Genomic DNA, 16,299 nt, shown 5'->3' with positions numbered 1-16,299 from the left:
CATTATGAATAAACAGGGTTGTTATGGATTTTCAGCTGTTATCGATTCAAATACATTTCTAGGGAAAAGAAATATTAAGAAATTAAAATTTTCCAAAGAAACGTGACTTTTTTTTTTAGCAAGTTGTCACATTTATATTTACATAATATAATGCATGATGTATATCAATTAATTTTATTCTGAGTTTAAAATTTCAGAATGAAATCTTTTATTTCTGGCGTATTAAAATTTTGAACTTGTTGCCTTTTGTTGGCTGTTGTTCGTGTGATTCTTTGTCAATTGTGTTCTCCAATTTATTTATATTGTAGTCCTGTGTTGTCATTTTGATGTTATATCTCACATGGCCATAAAAGTGCGAGGTTTGGCATGCCACAAAACCAGGTTCAACCCACCATTTTTTCCTTTAAAAATGCCCTGTACCAAGTCAGGAATATGGCCATTGTTATATTATAGATCGTTTCTGTGTGTATTACATTATAACGTTGTGTCGTTTGTTTTCTCTTATTTTTTAGTGTAAATTCACATTGCGATAAGACGTGTCACGGAACTTGTCTATCCCAATTTCATGTATTTGGTTTTGATGTTATATATATATATATTATATTTGTTATTCTGGTGGGATTTTGTCTATGTGTGTTACATTTACGTGTTATGTCGTTGTTCTCCTCTTATGTTTAATGCGTTTCCCTCGGTTTTAGTTTGTTACCCCGATTTTGTTTTTTGTCCATGGATTTATGAGTTTTGAACAGCGGTATACTACTGTTGCCTTTATTTATTTTGTATGCCATAAATATGAATAATACAATATTTTTTTTATTTGTTATTTATTTACATTTTTATATTAATCTATCACATAACATATAAAAATATTTGTTTAATTTGGTAAAGATATATATATACATTCATTTTCTCCACAAAACATTATTTGCCTGAAGTTTGTTAAATACTATACATTGACGGTGTGGTTAATGTTAAGAAGTGGATGTTTATGGAAAAAACATTAAATAAAACTCTGATATTTTATTTATAAATTACCGAGTTTGTATGAATAATTCCTGGCATAATCAATAATATTTCTATTCTTTCATGCCTATGATTAATCTTAATTCCTTGTTCGATTTCAATGTGAAAAGTAAATCAAATGGATGCAAATTAGGAAGTTTTGCTATGATTTATGAGTTTCCATAACATAAATATCCCTTCGCTAATGTAAGGACACCTTTTCTTCATACTTTCAAGACGTGTAATATTGTTAGCTTTGAACATAAAATAAGTTTAAACTCTAAGGCAAACAAGTGACTGTAAGTGTGAATTTGTTGCATTTGTTTTGATGTTTCTAGAATTTAATTCGTACTAGCATCGCAACATTTTTATAAGGTAGAAAATCTTTATATGTATTTATTATCTAATATAGTTGCTATATGTGCTACAATAATTGTAGTAGAAAGTGCTTTACATGCTCGAAGGCTTATTCTATCATGCATACCTTGAATAAAAATTCTTGATCAGCCGCAATCGATTGATCACTGGAACTTTATGGGTATGGTTACCGTCAACATATGGAGACAAACCGAATCATAAAACATGAAACATAATTTTAAGCAAAACACACAAAGTGACCATGGTTAACATCATATTGCAATGTATATATAATACATTTTCCTCGAAACCCGAATTGCAGTTTTCGATTTGTGTTACTAAAATGCAGATTAGAAATTCACTCTATAACATAATACATATAAAGGTGAATTTACAGTCTTCATTGATGATATAAACTATTTTTTTGAAACTGCTCTGAATTGTCTATCCATTGTAAATTATCGAAAAGGAAACATCAAAGATCATCTATAAATACACAATTTTAAAATAATGAAATATATGATTTGACCAAAATCTACTAGTTACTGACATTGGTCGTTACTTTTGACAAACATTTAAAAATAATTGGGGGTTGAGATTTGACTCCATCCACTCTCCCCTTTTTATTCCGATCCAATGCTACAAAATGTATCTTTTCCGATGATATTTGCTTAAATACTGTACGTGATTCATTTGAACAAAATAGATTAAATTGAATAGCAAATACATACATCTAAAGGATAAACGTGCTATTGAAATGAAATGCATACCATCTGTTAGAAGGTTGAAATATCAATAAAGATTATTTTTTATATAGATATCTCATGAGTTATTTTCTTAAGTTGTTGTTAGTCATTCAACGTATTGAAATATATACTGATCCAGACTCCCATTCATTCATATCTACATCAATACGATCTGCATGTGAAAATAATTATATATATTATTAATTCGTATATTTTAACTTATTAGGTTCGTTCAGGGATAGTCGCATGTGAAACGATATTTTCGAAAGTAGATAGAGAAAAAGGAAAGCAAATGACATATTTCTAGAATATCTAAAAACCGATTTACCTTGTGACTTCACGTTATGAATTTAATCATATTGTTCAAAGTTTTTTAAAAAGTGTATAATTATGATTAATTTTTAAAGAAAAACATCATCAAGTACATATATTCATAAGAATGACAAAATCAAAACTTAAAAAACATAACAAATAAATGAAATAACAATTTATATGCTGTTATTGTTTAGGAGAAAATATGATATCTATGATATTACAACAAAATCAAATGATCGGATATATAACACTGACGACTTTGATACAAATTTGGTTGGAAATTAATAATATAAAAAGCATAGTCTTTGTATGGGGTCAATACTGGATATATCGACCCAATGAGGTATATCGCCCTCGGACTTCGTCGTCAACCAATATACTTCTTTTAGGTTAATATATCCTTGTATCAACCTCGTACAAAGGCAATATTTGTATAATATTGGTTGACACTATCTACAGAGGCAAGTGTTGTATTAGGAAAATGATAAAAGACTCGATTTATTTTTTTGATACTAATATTGTCTTAAAAATGTGATGGTTAAACATTTTGACGAAAGAAAAAGTTATCAAATTCCGAAACCTTTTTCAAAAGATAAAAGAAAGTTTGATGAAAAACGGGCTTCTGCTGTGTTATAGCCTTATAGACACTGCAAAAGATCCGATCTGCCAGGCTTTGAGTTGTCTGATGTAAAATATCAATTGATGAAACCAATTTTTACTATCTACTAAGGAAAAGTTCAATACTAAATTTCGGACCTTTTTTTTTTGGTGGAATATTTATTCGTTATAAGCATTGCGATGTCATTTTAAAGCGTACTGATAGAGTATCATATATGTAAGAGTATATATTTGTTTCATAATCTTTCATATGAAATTTAATTTAAAAAAACGTATGAATATATTCATTTGGAATTTTGTCATTGTAGTACATCAAACAAACACATCCCCGAGGGGAAGGAAAGGCCAGCTGTATCCGCTTGGGATATACCTGCAATTTCTTTGTGAGTATATGCGCAGTTATATAGTTATATGACAGAAGAAAGAAATTTGTTAATTGATATTTTCTTTTTTGGAAGCCTCAGTTTTTCGATCTGAGTGTTGAATCAAGAAATGTTCATTAAATGTAAGGGAACGAATATATTTTATTATTAATCCTATTTGTATTACTTTTCACATACTCAACCACCTGTTTTCAGCAAGGTATATCAGGGTTGATACAGTGTGTTGACTTTAATATGATTAAAACACAGCTCATGCGTCCAAGCTTTGATGCCATGAACCAAGAAACTTTCCGTTCTATTATTTTGGTTATACACAATTGGCTCATTTTTAAAGGTCACACAATGACCTATTTGCACTTCATTCCGTTTCATCTTACACTGATGAAAAGAATTTTTAGTGGTCTCATTAGCAACCAAATTCAATTTCCATGTTTTATACTAGTAAAGAAATTATTCCGTGCATTTATTATTGCGAAAAATTGACAAACATGCGAGATTAATCAATACCAGTTCAGTGCAATTTTGTACACAAATATTATACATTTTAGAATTTGTACAATGCTAAAATACAAGTTATAACATGCACAAAAGTATCTCGTACATGTTATAACATAAACACAAAATATTGCTTAAAAATTGTTTTAACCTGTACAAAATTTGAAAAAAAATAATAAAGCAGAATATATACATGATATAAGCAAGATTCAAATTTATTAAATAACAAAAACAACAATTAAAGGCTAAAGAAGGTGCATTATTAGCAGCATGCATAACATACTACAGTTTCATACATTTTGATAGAAATAAGTTTTGTTTTACTTGTTGCTTCACGACAGGGACATGTGATACATTGAGTTGAACAAAACTAATATTTTTTCCACATTTACACCTACCAGTACAGCTGTCTTTCTTAGTTTACTGACAAAGCACAAAACCTTGCCCTCCACTCATTGATAACTCACGCACTATCTCATGTATTGCTCTCACACTCATATAACTAATGGGGACACATTTAAAGTTGCATTTGAAAAAAAACCTGGTTTTCACTCAAGTACCCCTTTATTTATCCAACTTTAGTTCAAATTTTAGATTGCCATGTTCATTCAAATTCATCACAAGTTATCAGAATGCGAGTTCTTATTAGTTTGATATTCAGCTAGTCGCAATATCCGGTTACATAAAAACCTCGCACATTTTCTTAATATAAAGTGATGCAAGTCTTTTATTCGCGGATAATGACACAAGTAAAAATCCGATAAAAATGATTTGAATCATCAAATCTGAAAGAAGCACGAAAACGACGAACTTAAACAAAAGACCCAAAGTTCTGATCTATATTACTCGAAGGTTACTGAAAGATAGTTCAAAGACGATAACATCATATAAATCAATCATGTTCTCTTGGATTTAAGTTTCATTCAATACAGTACATCCTTAGACAGACTTCGATATATATACTCTGCGAAAAACCTGATATTGTGCAATGCCAGGATATAGGTGCATAATATCGAATGGATATAGAACCATTTGTTTCATAATTGTATAGCAATACATTTTTGTTTATTCATCAAAAATATATTAAATAGTAGTAAAGATAAATAGAGTATTCAAAGATCTTACTACGCTGTTAAAATGATAAACTATCAGTTTATTTATATGAGTTTACATGGATTCGATCTTAAGAAAACACCTTTGAAGTTATACATCTAAAATCTTTATATATTTTTTTCAATATTAATTCTAAATCAGAGTCCAAAGTCACACAAGAAAACTATAGATATGAAATGTCTTGGGAGAAACAAATACAATTGTTTAAAATGCTAAATTTCCTTTCGGTTAGCTTTTGTCCTACATCATGTACATAGTATTTTGTACAATATGTAAAGTCCTGTATATTGACTATTTTGGACAGAATTCCATCAGGACCATTCAAATTGAAAGAAGGAAAAGCACGTACATACTTACATACTTAATAGAATAAAACTTCAAAAGAACGTAATCAATAACGAGGAAACATGAAAATCAAAGAGTTAATGGTCCTTTTTTCCTAGAAACAGGGATCTTTGCATATAAAGGACTAGGGGCTATAAGAGCCATTTTTTGCCCCATCCCCAAACTTCATTTAAATTGTCATGTTGTAAGTCTATACCAGACCTTCTTAGAATAATTGAATTTTGGGTCTAGCTCGTTTATTCTGTTGCCTAGCAACCAATTTAATGGCGGAGTTAAACTCATCAAATATGGTTATTATACAGCTTTAATATATCTATATTTGAAATTAATCCTGTTTAGCATGTAGTGAACTTTATACTTGTACACTATTTAATTATTACATGATTACATGCACATTTTTGCCAAATTCACTGTTGTTTCTCCCTAGCAACACATATGTGCCCATGGCAACCGCAATTAGTTTTCTATTTTACAAGATTTAATTTTTAATATGTTGCAACAGAAAGGCAATTTAAGATGCAAATTGTAAAAATTAACAAACTCCAAAGTAAATGTTAAGGGGAAAAGCAATATTGAAACGTCAACAAACAAAACAAAACACCGGGTATTGCTGATATATACAGATTGTGCATAAAGTGCTGGGTGGGGTCTCACTTATCAGCGACAAGAAGAATAATATAAAGACAAAAAATACATATTTAGCGCTAAGAAATCTTAATATTAATTATCTAAAATAAACAGATACAGACACTTGCATTAAAGGGTGTTTTTATATGTCGGTGTATTTCCATTACAGTAGTTATGTTTCAGGTAGGGTTTGGGGTTGGAGGGGGTGGGCACTTCTATTTACAAGGTGATAGGACGTGCCTCTGGGGTAGTTCACCTTTTTAAGCTTAAAATAAGTGAAACCTATCAGATATATATGATAAGGACAATAAAGTTCCCATAATTTCTTTGACTGTCAACTTGTTTGGTGTTCCTGCTGTGTCTTAATCAACCTTTGTCTTTCTTTCGACACTTTTAAGTATTCCACTTTTACATAAAACCACATGAAACCAAATCAATATGGGAAAAGGTATTTTTTTCTTCCTACGCAATATATGAAAAGGTATATATTTTTAAAATGTTAAACAGGGTGAGGTAACAAAACAGCTGCTCCCCTATCAATTAAGCATTGAAGTACACCCCACACCTTTAGACATATGTAGAGGATCATTAGGGTTGACTTTTTGAAATTCATCTAATTTTTATTATCTATTTCCGACGTCCAGATTAACCATATCATTCTATAGCATTACAAAACTGGTACATGCTACTATCTCAAATAAATCTGTATTCTTAAACTTTTTCTATATTCATTATATATATAGTATTTGTTTTATTGTAGTTTTTGTAACTGTGACTAGTTTATCTATCGCCTTCACTAATCTAAGTGTCGTATACATGACTTGGTCTTTGATTATCATGACAATATTCATTATATAGTATATACGTCAAAATAGTAGAAAACAAGAAATTCAATGTGTCTTTAGTACATGAACGCCCAATTCGCAAGACTAACAAAGGCCAGAGAATCCTGAATTGGGACAGGCGCAAAAATCAGCGGGCTTAAACATCATATTTTGATATCTCAAACCCCCTCTCCCTTTACCTCTAGCCAAAGTAGTAAATAATCAAACACACAACAATACGCACAGTAAAAGTTAGTTCAAAAGAGGTCTAAATCTGATGTCACATTAATCTACCTTAACCGAACACTTAAACCTGAAGTGGGACACAAGGCCGATTGGACAAACATACAAACATACTCACGAACAAACCGACCCACAGACCAGAAAATTTCTATGCATGGGAAGGTCAACTATCCATATATATCCGATGGATAAATCTGTTGAAGAGTTGTCACTGACTCAGACGTACTTATAAATATAATTATTTTCTGTGACTGTATCTTGCATTAATTTGTAGGATCCTTTACTATAGATAATTGAGCTGATCTGTAACAATAACATCTCCGTGCCTTATATAGCATGTACTGTAGTACGACGCTAGATTAAAACTGACGAGGAAAGATAACACACGACCACCAAAAGCTGTATCATGGTGGAGCCCAGGTGGTCGTGTGGTCTAGCGGGATGGCTACAGTGTAGGCGATGTGGTGTCACGATATCTCAGTAGCATAGGTTCGAATCCCGGCGAGGGAAGAACAAAAAATTTGCGAAAGCAAATTTTCAAATCTAACATTGTTGGGTTGATGTTTAGACGAGTTGTATATACATAATGTACACAGCCATGTATCACCATCATTGCTGTTGATCCGCTGGATAAATCTGTTGTAGAGTTGTCACTGACTCAGACGTACTTACAAAATGTAGAAATATAATTATTTTCTGTGACTGTATCTTGCATTAATTTGTAGGATCCTATTACTATAGATAATTGAGCTGATCTGTAACAATAACATCTCCATGCCTTATATATCATGTACTGTAGTACGACGCTAGATTAAAACTGACGAGGAAAGGTAACACACGACCACCGAAAGCTTTATTATAGTGAAGCCCATGTGGTCGTGTGGTCTAGCGGGACGACTACAGTGCAGGCGATTTGGTATCACGATATCTCAGTAGCATGGGTTCGAATCCCGGGAAGGGAAGAACAAAAATTTTGCAAAACCAAATTTACAGATTTTACATATATATATGTAAAATTGAGAATGGAAATGGGGAATGTGCCTAAGAGACAACAACCCGACCATAGAAAAAAACAACAGCAGAAGGTCACCAACAGGTCTTCAATGTAGCGAGAAATTCCCGCACCCGGAGGCGTCCTTCAACTGGCCCCTAAACAAATATATACTAGTTCAGTGATAATGAACGCCATACTAATTTCCAAATTGTACACAAGAAACTAAAATTAAAATAATACAAGACTAACAAAAGCCAGAGGCTCCTGACTTGGGACAGGCGCAAAAATGCGGCGGGGTTAAACATGTTTGTGAGATCTCAACCCTCCCCCTATACCTCTAGCCAATGTAGAAAAGTAAACGCATAACAATACGCACATTAAAATTCAGTTCAAGAGAAGTCCGAGTCTGATGTCAGAAGATGTAACCAAAGAAAATAAACAAAATGACAATAATACATAAATAACAACAGACTACTAGGAGTTAACTGACATGCCAGCTCCAGACTTCAATTAAACTGACTGAAAGATTATGATTTCATCATATGAACATCAGGCACAATCCTTCCCGTTAGGGGTTTAGTATCATACCATCATAACATATATGAGAAGAACATAACCCGTGTCATGCCAACAACTGGTTTTTGAATAAATGTGTTTAGTTCCGATGCAAAGACACTATAAGTGAATCAATATTAATGCCAAAATATGCAATCTTTAATGACCTGACAACAGTATCGTAACTATATCCCTTCTTAATAAGTCTATCAAAGGTTTTGTTAGTTTTTGAGGTGAATACTGACACCTTTGTGCTTTATAAAGAATATTTCCATAAAAAATTGGATGTGAAATACCTGAACGTATAAGAAGACTGCATGTTGAGCTATATTTACGAATGATGTCCTTATACCGATGATAAAATTTAGTAAATGTTTTGACTAGTTTGTGATATCGAAAACCCTGGTGTAATAATTTTTCAGTAATACATAAATTTCTCTCGTTAAAAATCTAAAACATTGTTACATACACGAGCGAATCGTACAAGTTGAGATATATATACACACAGTAAGATGGTGACAAGGGAACGTCACCATTTAAAAATGGATAATTAACGATAGGAAATGAAAAATCATCTCTTTTATCATAAATTGTAGTATTCAGCTTTGCGTTAGTAATATAGATATCAGGATCGAGGAAAGGGCAGTGGTCATTGTTAGTTTTAGCTTTATTTAAAGTAAGTTCAACAGGATAAATTTCTTTAATATACATACTGAAGTCGTCATTATTGAGAGCCAAAATATCATCCAAATATCTAAAAGTATTATTAAATTTGTTTATCAGATGTTGTTTCGATGGGTCTTTGCTTATTTTTGTCATAAATTGTAACTCATAGCAATACAACAACAGGTCCGCAATAAGTGGTGCACAGTTAGTCCCCATTGGAATTCCGATAATCTGACGATATACGGAATCCCCAAAGCGAACAAAAATGTTATCTAGTAAAAATTCAAGGGCATATATAGTACACAGCCATGTAACGCCATCATGGCTGGTGATCCGATGGATAAATCTGTTGTAGAGTTGTCACTTACTCAAACGTTCTTATATATATATATCAAATAAATCTGTATTTTTAAACTATCTATCTATATATATATATATATACATGTATATTAAATTAGTATTAAATTTATTTTAAGATCCATTTTGTTACATCTTGTGATCAATTTCATTTGGCAATCGCCAATGGCAGTCAGCAGGGTTAAATAACATCAGTTGTTTGACCTGTTAGTCAAATGCGTTTTGTTTAAATATACTTTTTCACGTTTTTGGTCTTTCGGAAAATGTTGTTTGTGCTGTATTTAGACCCTTCTACAACGAAATTTGTTTTCATGCACACGTATAAAAGTTGCGTTTTTTTTTATCCAACGCAATCATAGGTTTGAACGTAGTTTTCAATTTAGACTTGTTTATATACATGTATATACGGATATATGGATAGTCTATCTTTTGCCGTTTCCGTTCTCTTACCATCAATTTTTATAGGTACAAATGTAGTCTCATTTTCAAAATAAATTTCGTGTTTCTCGCCAATTATGTAAATTTAAGCAAAATAATCTTTTAAATTCGGTCCCCCACCCCCTTTTCCTAAATAAATCATGGATCCGACCTTAATAGCAGAGAGAGAAGATTGTCCCATTCAAACACCAAATTTTGAAATGATTATTAGCAGAAACATAAGAAATGTACAGATTTTGTTATATTGAAGTCTATCTAAAATTTCATAATTAAGAATAAATGTCCTCAAAGTTGTTATTGACTCCCTTATACATTAGGTCCATTGCTTTCGGATTTGTTTTAAGAAATTTATCTATGCACATGGAAAAAAGTATTGCAGCACACCTAATTTTTTAAAACTTTAAAAATCAGCCTCTTATTTTGGATGGAATATGATACAATATTTGTAAAATAATATTGCAAAGTAGTTAATGATATCATTGGCATTAAAACGAACAAAAAATGTATGAAACAAAGTTTTATCTAACCAAATTTTATATAACAAAATAAAGTGTTATTTGTACCAAAAAATGCGTTTTACAACTATTACTGTAGTCGAACTTTACAATGTCAGACATTTCAAAATTATTCTTTAGATGATTGTTCACATCAAGGTTGATCGTTATAAGCCAAATAACATGAATAATTAGTACTTTGTGCGCAGCCTCAATTCAAACGGATAACCGCATCTGAACGTATTCTTATTCCTGCCATAAGTCAACTAATGTGTTGCTAAGGTAGCAGCAAGCATTTCATGACGTGTTTGAACAGGGGTGTCCTTTCATGCACTTTAGGCCCAATAGTGTCCCATATATGCTCGATATGGTTCAAATTCGGCCTAAGATCGGGCCAAGGAAGATAAACCGAATTCCATTGGAACAATGGATCTTCCTCCACGATGTTAATTTCCAACTTTGGCGAGCCCTGCACTATATTGGATACGGACAAATGTCTGTCTGTTCGAAGGCAAAGGTCCCCGAAATGGTCTTATCGCACGATAACCAGTAGCGATGAGCCGATCTCGAACAGTTCTTGTTAAAGGCTCCTGTATGGTCATCACTCTCTTTTTAGGATTGTATTGTTTCAGTGGGTTTCCTTCTGACCAACCTTCATTATGCTTGCTTTTCCCTAGCAGATGTTACAAGGGGTCTTCTTGATCTCGAAAGGTATTTAACATCGTGTGTCGCCTGATTTTTATTCTCAAAACGACTTATAAAGGAATGGTGATGACCAACAATACGTGCAATTGTCACAGCGACATACCTACTTCTCTCGTGCTAAATATCTGCCAACTTGCTGCAGTTATGACTTGTCGATGACCAATTACAAGGTGTTAATCACATAACTTTAAACTTGGTTATTTAAAGTGTTTTAAACAACGAGGATAAGAACATCTGTTTTATTGTTTACGAGTACAGTAGCTGCATGTGCAGATAAGAACTTATCGAGTCTATATTTATTAATTAAACTCATGTGATATTTAAATTATTTTTAATAAGTTCTATTTCAATAAATTATATCTCCAAAAAATAAAGAGTGTTTTTTGAATTTGAATTTGAATTTGGTGTTGCAATACTTTTTCCATGTATATAGATATACTAACGGAAATAATATTAGGAATACACGTTACATTCATAAACAAAAAAATAAGGTTCCTATAGGCATAAGAATGTATAAACTAAACTTTGTCAGATGAATAGGTCTAATTTGGATGGCAAATTTCAGCTTTTATTGCTTCGCTTGGCTATGAAAAAATATAAAATAAACTATCGCACCAACATTGCACCAAAAAGATTTTGTATCCAAAGTTTGATATGTATGAACTTGTCAAAATGTTAAAATTTCTAGTTAGTGCAAGCATGGTTCGGTGGTCAAAATTTAGAAAAACCATCCAAATTTCTGTATTTTTGCATCACCCATTATTAAGTCATTTGCACCTACCATTGTGACGTCATTTGCACCTACCATTGTGACGTCATCGAACCTTTTTTGTTAGATAAAAACATTTTTTTTTTAAATCATTGACTCATATTCTAATAATTTATGGTAGAAAAATCTGCTCTGTTGGAATTTTTATTATCTTGCAAATCTGGGGCCATTTTTGGCCATTATAGCCCCTACTTCTTTATGTTTGTTTGAAAACGGTTAAAATTGTTATCAAAATTACCAGGATTATAATTTAGTACGCCAGACGTGCGTTTCGTCTACATGAGACTCATCAGTGACGCTCATATCAAAATAGTTATAAAGCCAAACAAGTACAAAGTTGAAGAGCATTGAAGATCCAAAATTCCAAAAAGTTGTGCCAAATACGGCTAAGATAATCTATTCCTGGGACAAGAAAATCCTTAGTTTTTTCGAAAAAGTTTTGTAAAGAGGAAATTTATAATAATGACCATACAAGCTATCGTTCAAATTGATCAAATCGTATGTTTCAACAGTTATTAGCCGGTCAAATCGATGTTTTTAAATTAACGGCACTGCTCGGTGACTCAATGACACAAACCCTTAACATCGTTTAGGTCAATAATGGTCATCTCAGCTGTAAAGTAAAATTAACATATACATGTACAGACTTGATTGTTCAGATGATTGTGATTTATCCAATAACTTCATTGACGAAGATAAAAGGAAACCATATTCTATTCTCTTCTTAAACTGTTGACAATATTCAAACATGTTATAAAAAGAAATAATTTATTTAAAAAGATTATATTATTTTTAACTTCAAGATTGACAAAGAAATTTTAATATTTATTTAAATTGATTATACAATCGAACCGCCTTATATATGATATTTCTGAACTCCAAACAGAAATTTAAAGAACTAAATATCTCACTTTTGAGAAATATTGTTCTTGAAGAGATTTGATGGAAGAAGATATGAAGCATTTACGAGACATTCATTATATCCTAAATCAAAAATATGTTCAGATGGTGAATTACGAATTGGAAATAGGTGTTAATTTTATGTGTTAAATGTTCTTTTCAAATTCAATATAAAAAAGTTGTGGTATAATAGCCAATGAGAGAAATCTTTCGAAGTTACCAAATGACACAGAAATTAAACAACTATAGGTACGGCCTTCGACAATGAGCAAAGCCAATATCGCATAGTCAGCTGTAAAAGGCCCCAAAATGACAAATGTAAAACAATTCAAACGAGAAAACCAACGGCCTAATCTATGTTAAAAAAAATGAACGAAAACAAATATGTAACACATCAACAAACGACAACCACTAAATTACAGGCACCTAACTTTGGACAGGTTCATAATTACAGAATGTGGCGGGGTTAAACATGTTAGCGGGATCCCAACCCTCCCCTAATTGAACCTGGGACAATGGTATAACATTACAGCACAAGAACGAACTATAAAAATCCGTTGAAAAAGGCTTAACTCATCAGATTAATATATATTAAAATACTGCACAGAGTGGACGTGACTGGCTACTTGTACATCCGCACAACAAAAAGACAATAAGTATAGATCTGAGAGCACTTGCAGTTACTAACAGCTAATTCAAAGCCACTAACAACTATTAAGAAAAACCTGCATTTAAGACAAAATTATTAATCAATACACATCTAGCATCTAAAGGATTTAGTGTAAAGACGTCATTAACAGTCAGAGAGAAACATGACCTTGTGCAATGCCAAGATACAATAATCGACAGATTGTAGATCAATGAATTTGCATTTATATTTAACAATAATATTTAGTTTGTTTCAATTTACTAATAACAAAAGTAATATCAATACCAATAAAAACAATATTCAATGATCTAATTACAGTGTTGAACTGGAAACATTTAATGATAAGTTTATTAAAAAGATCGATAAGTAAACAGGATCGTTTCTAAATTTCGGTGCACGGTAATCAACATTTCCGTAAAAATTATGATGTGCTATCTCGATTGAAATAAGTTATCTACAGGTACAACCAAACTTCAAAGCCAACTCTTTACATTCATGAAAGAATTTAGATCGTTAATATAAAAAAAACGTCACAATAGACACGGACATAGCGAACTAAATGTTAAGTATAAACACCATAAGATGATGACAAAAGAACATCGCAATTCAAAGAGGGACAATTAACAACAGGGAACGAACAATTGTCCCTCTTGTCATAAATGTTAGTGCGGTATTTCTCGTGTAACAGTGAAGTATCTAAATCTCGGAAAGGACATTCATTGCCGTTTGAATATGATTGATGAACAAAATTCAATCTATCAATCAAACGCAATTAAGACGAATCACGCCTAGAAATTCATATATTTGGTTTTGATGTGATATTTGTTATTCTCGTGGGATTTTGTCTGATGCTTGGTCCGTTTCTGTGTGTGTTACATTGTAGTGTTGTGTCGTTGTTCTCCTCGTATATTTAATGCATTTCCCTCAGTTTTAGTTTGTTACCCCGATTTTGTTTTTTGTCCATGGATTTATGAGTTTGAACAGCGGTTTACTACTGTTGCCTTTATCTAGAAACGACCATATGTACCATTCAAAGTGTTTATTAATGCTGAAGCTACAGTATTGGATATACAATGTATTTCTATTATTATTTACTGTATGACTTGGTTGTTAATTTCAGTAAAATTCATTCAGTGCAAGTCTGCTTTCGAAAAGGATGATTAAGATGTAATTTAATAAATAAGCATTCAATGGATGTACAGATACCCATAAATTCGAAATATTTTTCAAATAGATCGTAGGTAGAAACATATAAGAATTTTATATTCAGTTAAATTGAGAATGGTCATGGGGAATGTGTCAAAGAGACAACAACCCGACCATTAAGCAGACAACAGCAGAGGGTCACCAACAGGTTTTAAATGCAGCGAGAAATTCCCTCCCCGGAAGCGTCTTTCAGCTGGCCCCTAAACAAATATATATACTAGTTCAGTGATAATGAACGCCATACTAAAATTCAAATTGTACACAAGAAACTAAAATTAAAAATAATACAAGACTAACAAAGATATGTTTCTGCATTCAAATCGTTTAAAGATTTAATCTGTTTACAAAATGAAAACCATAACATTCAGAAGTATATTGTGACAAGTGGCAAAAAGGGAGAAGTAACTCAAATTGATTGATAGCAATTTTGAAATAACAAATCATTTAAGACCTTTAGCTACGGTAATTGGTGTTAGTTTTCAAAAATCCCGGATATGGAGTGAAATGTTCGGGTGTGACCCGCAAGATACGGGTCAGGTGACAGGTATGGATATGTTTTCTTTTTATGATAAATCATCCTACATGGGAAATCTTTTATCATGACTTACAGCAGAAAATTTAGGAAAATAGCAAGAACCTATGACGTCATAAATAGTTTTTGACTAATGCGGAACTGAGATAAAACTAAACACACATTGATTGAATAGAAATAATCAATAGGTAAGAAAAAGGATGCACCTGTTAAGAATATAACAAAATGAAATACCATAATTTTGAAGTCAAATATAGTTGATATATAAAAAAGTATTAAGGTTTACCTGGCAACACTGTACTATAATTTGTAATTTATCTATTTATTTATTTTAGGAATACTAAAAAGAAAGACTTGAAAACTTATCCCACATCTCCGGACGAGAGTTATTTGTGTCGTAAGTGTAACCAGAAGATTTCTCCACTGGCAAAGTTTTGTGCATTCTGTGGTAGCATCGTTTGAATGCAATTTCGTTTGCATATGATATATGTTTACCGCCATGGCCTACACACATATATTCAAAGAAAAAAAAAAGAAATAAGTTGAATGATGGATAATTGACACCTGTCAAAACCACTAATTAGTTGGTAGAATAAATGGTAGAATAAATTCCTTACAACATTTCTGTGACTATGTATTTCTTTTTGAGAAAACATAGGGCTGTAAAAGAATAATCAACCTTTACAAATGTTATGAAACTATTTTGTATTCAGAAATATCAATCAAACATAGATGACCTACAGCAAAATAAAGCTTCAAATTCTCTTTTCGAGTATACTGCTTGAAAATATGTATTCCTGTTGAAAGTTGAAAGTCCAAACTGTGAAAACTTTATAACCTAAAACTTCAAATTCCAAACGAAAAAAATATCTTACCTAAATTGATATAGACTAAGGCCAGGGATATACGTAAAATGTTATATATTAACCTCCAGAAAACTAATCACAATTGGTTGACTGTTGAAAT

At 31.9% G+C, this 16,299-nt stretch overlaps 1 protein-coding gene across 1 annotated transcript in view; it reads left to right on the top strand.

Moving 5' to 3' along the window:
- LOC139501179 (nuclear factor 7, ovary-like) overlaps positions 1 to 15,954 on the top strand; it is a 43,160-nt gene extending 27,206 nt beyond the window's left edge. Inside the window, exons 5-6 of the mRNA XM_071290170.1 lie at positions 3,347 to 3,421; positions 15,669 to 15,954. Of these exons, the coding sequence (XP_071146271.1) occupies positions 3,347 to 3,421; positions 15,669 to 15,795 (202 nt within the window). The 3' untranslated portion in view covers positions 15,796 to 15,954. The remainder of the gene's footprint in view (positions 1 to 3,346; positions 3,422 to 15,668) is intronic.
- Positions 15,955 to 16,299: the final 345 nt, after the last annotated feature.

This window comes from Mytilus edulis, chromosome 13 (assembly GCF_963676685.1).
Source record: "Mytilus edulis chromosome 13, xbMytEdul2.2, whole genome shotgun sequence".
Lineage (NCBI taxonomy): Eukaryota > Metazoa > Mollusca > Bivalvia > Mytilida > Mytilidae > Mytilus > Mytilus edulis.
The sequence above is the reverse complement of the archived record's forward strand: the minus strand, read 5'-3'. Positions and strand labels throughout refer to the sequence as shown.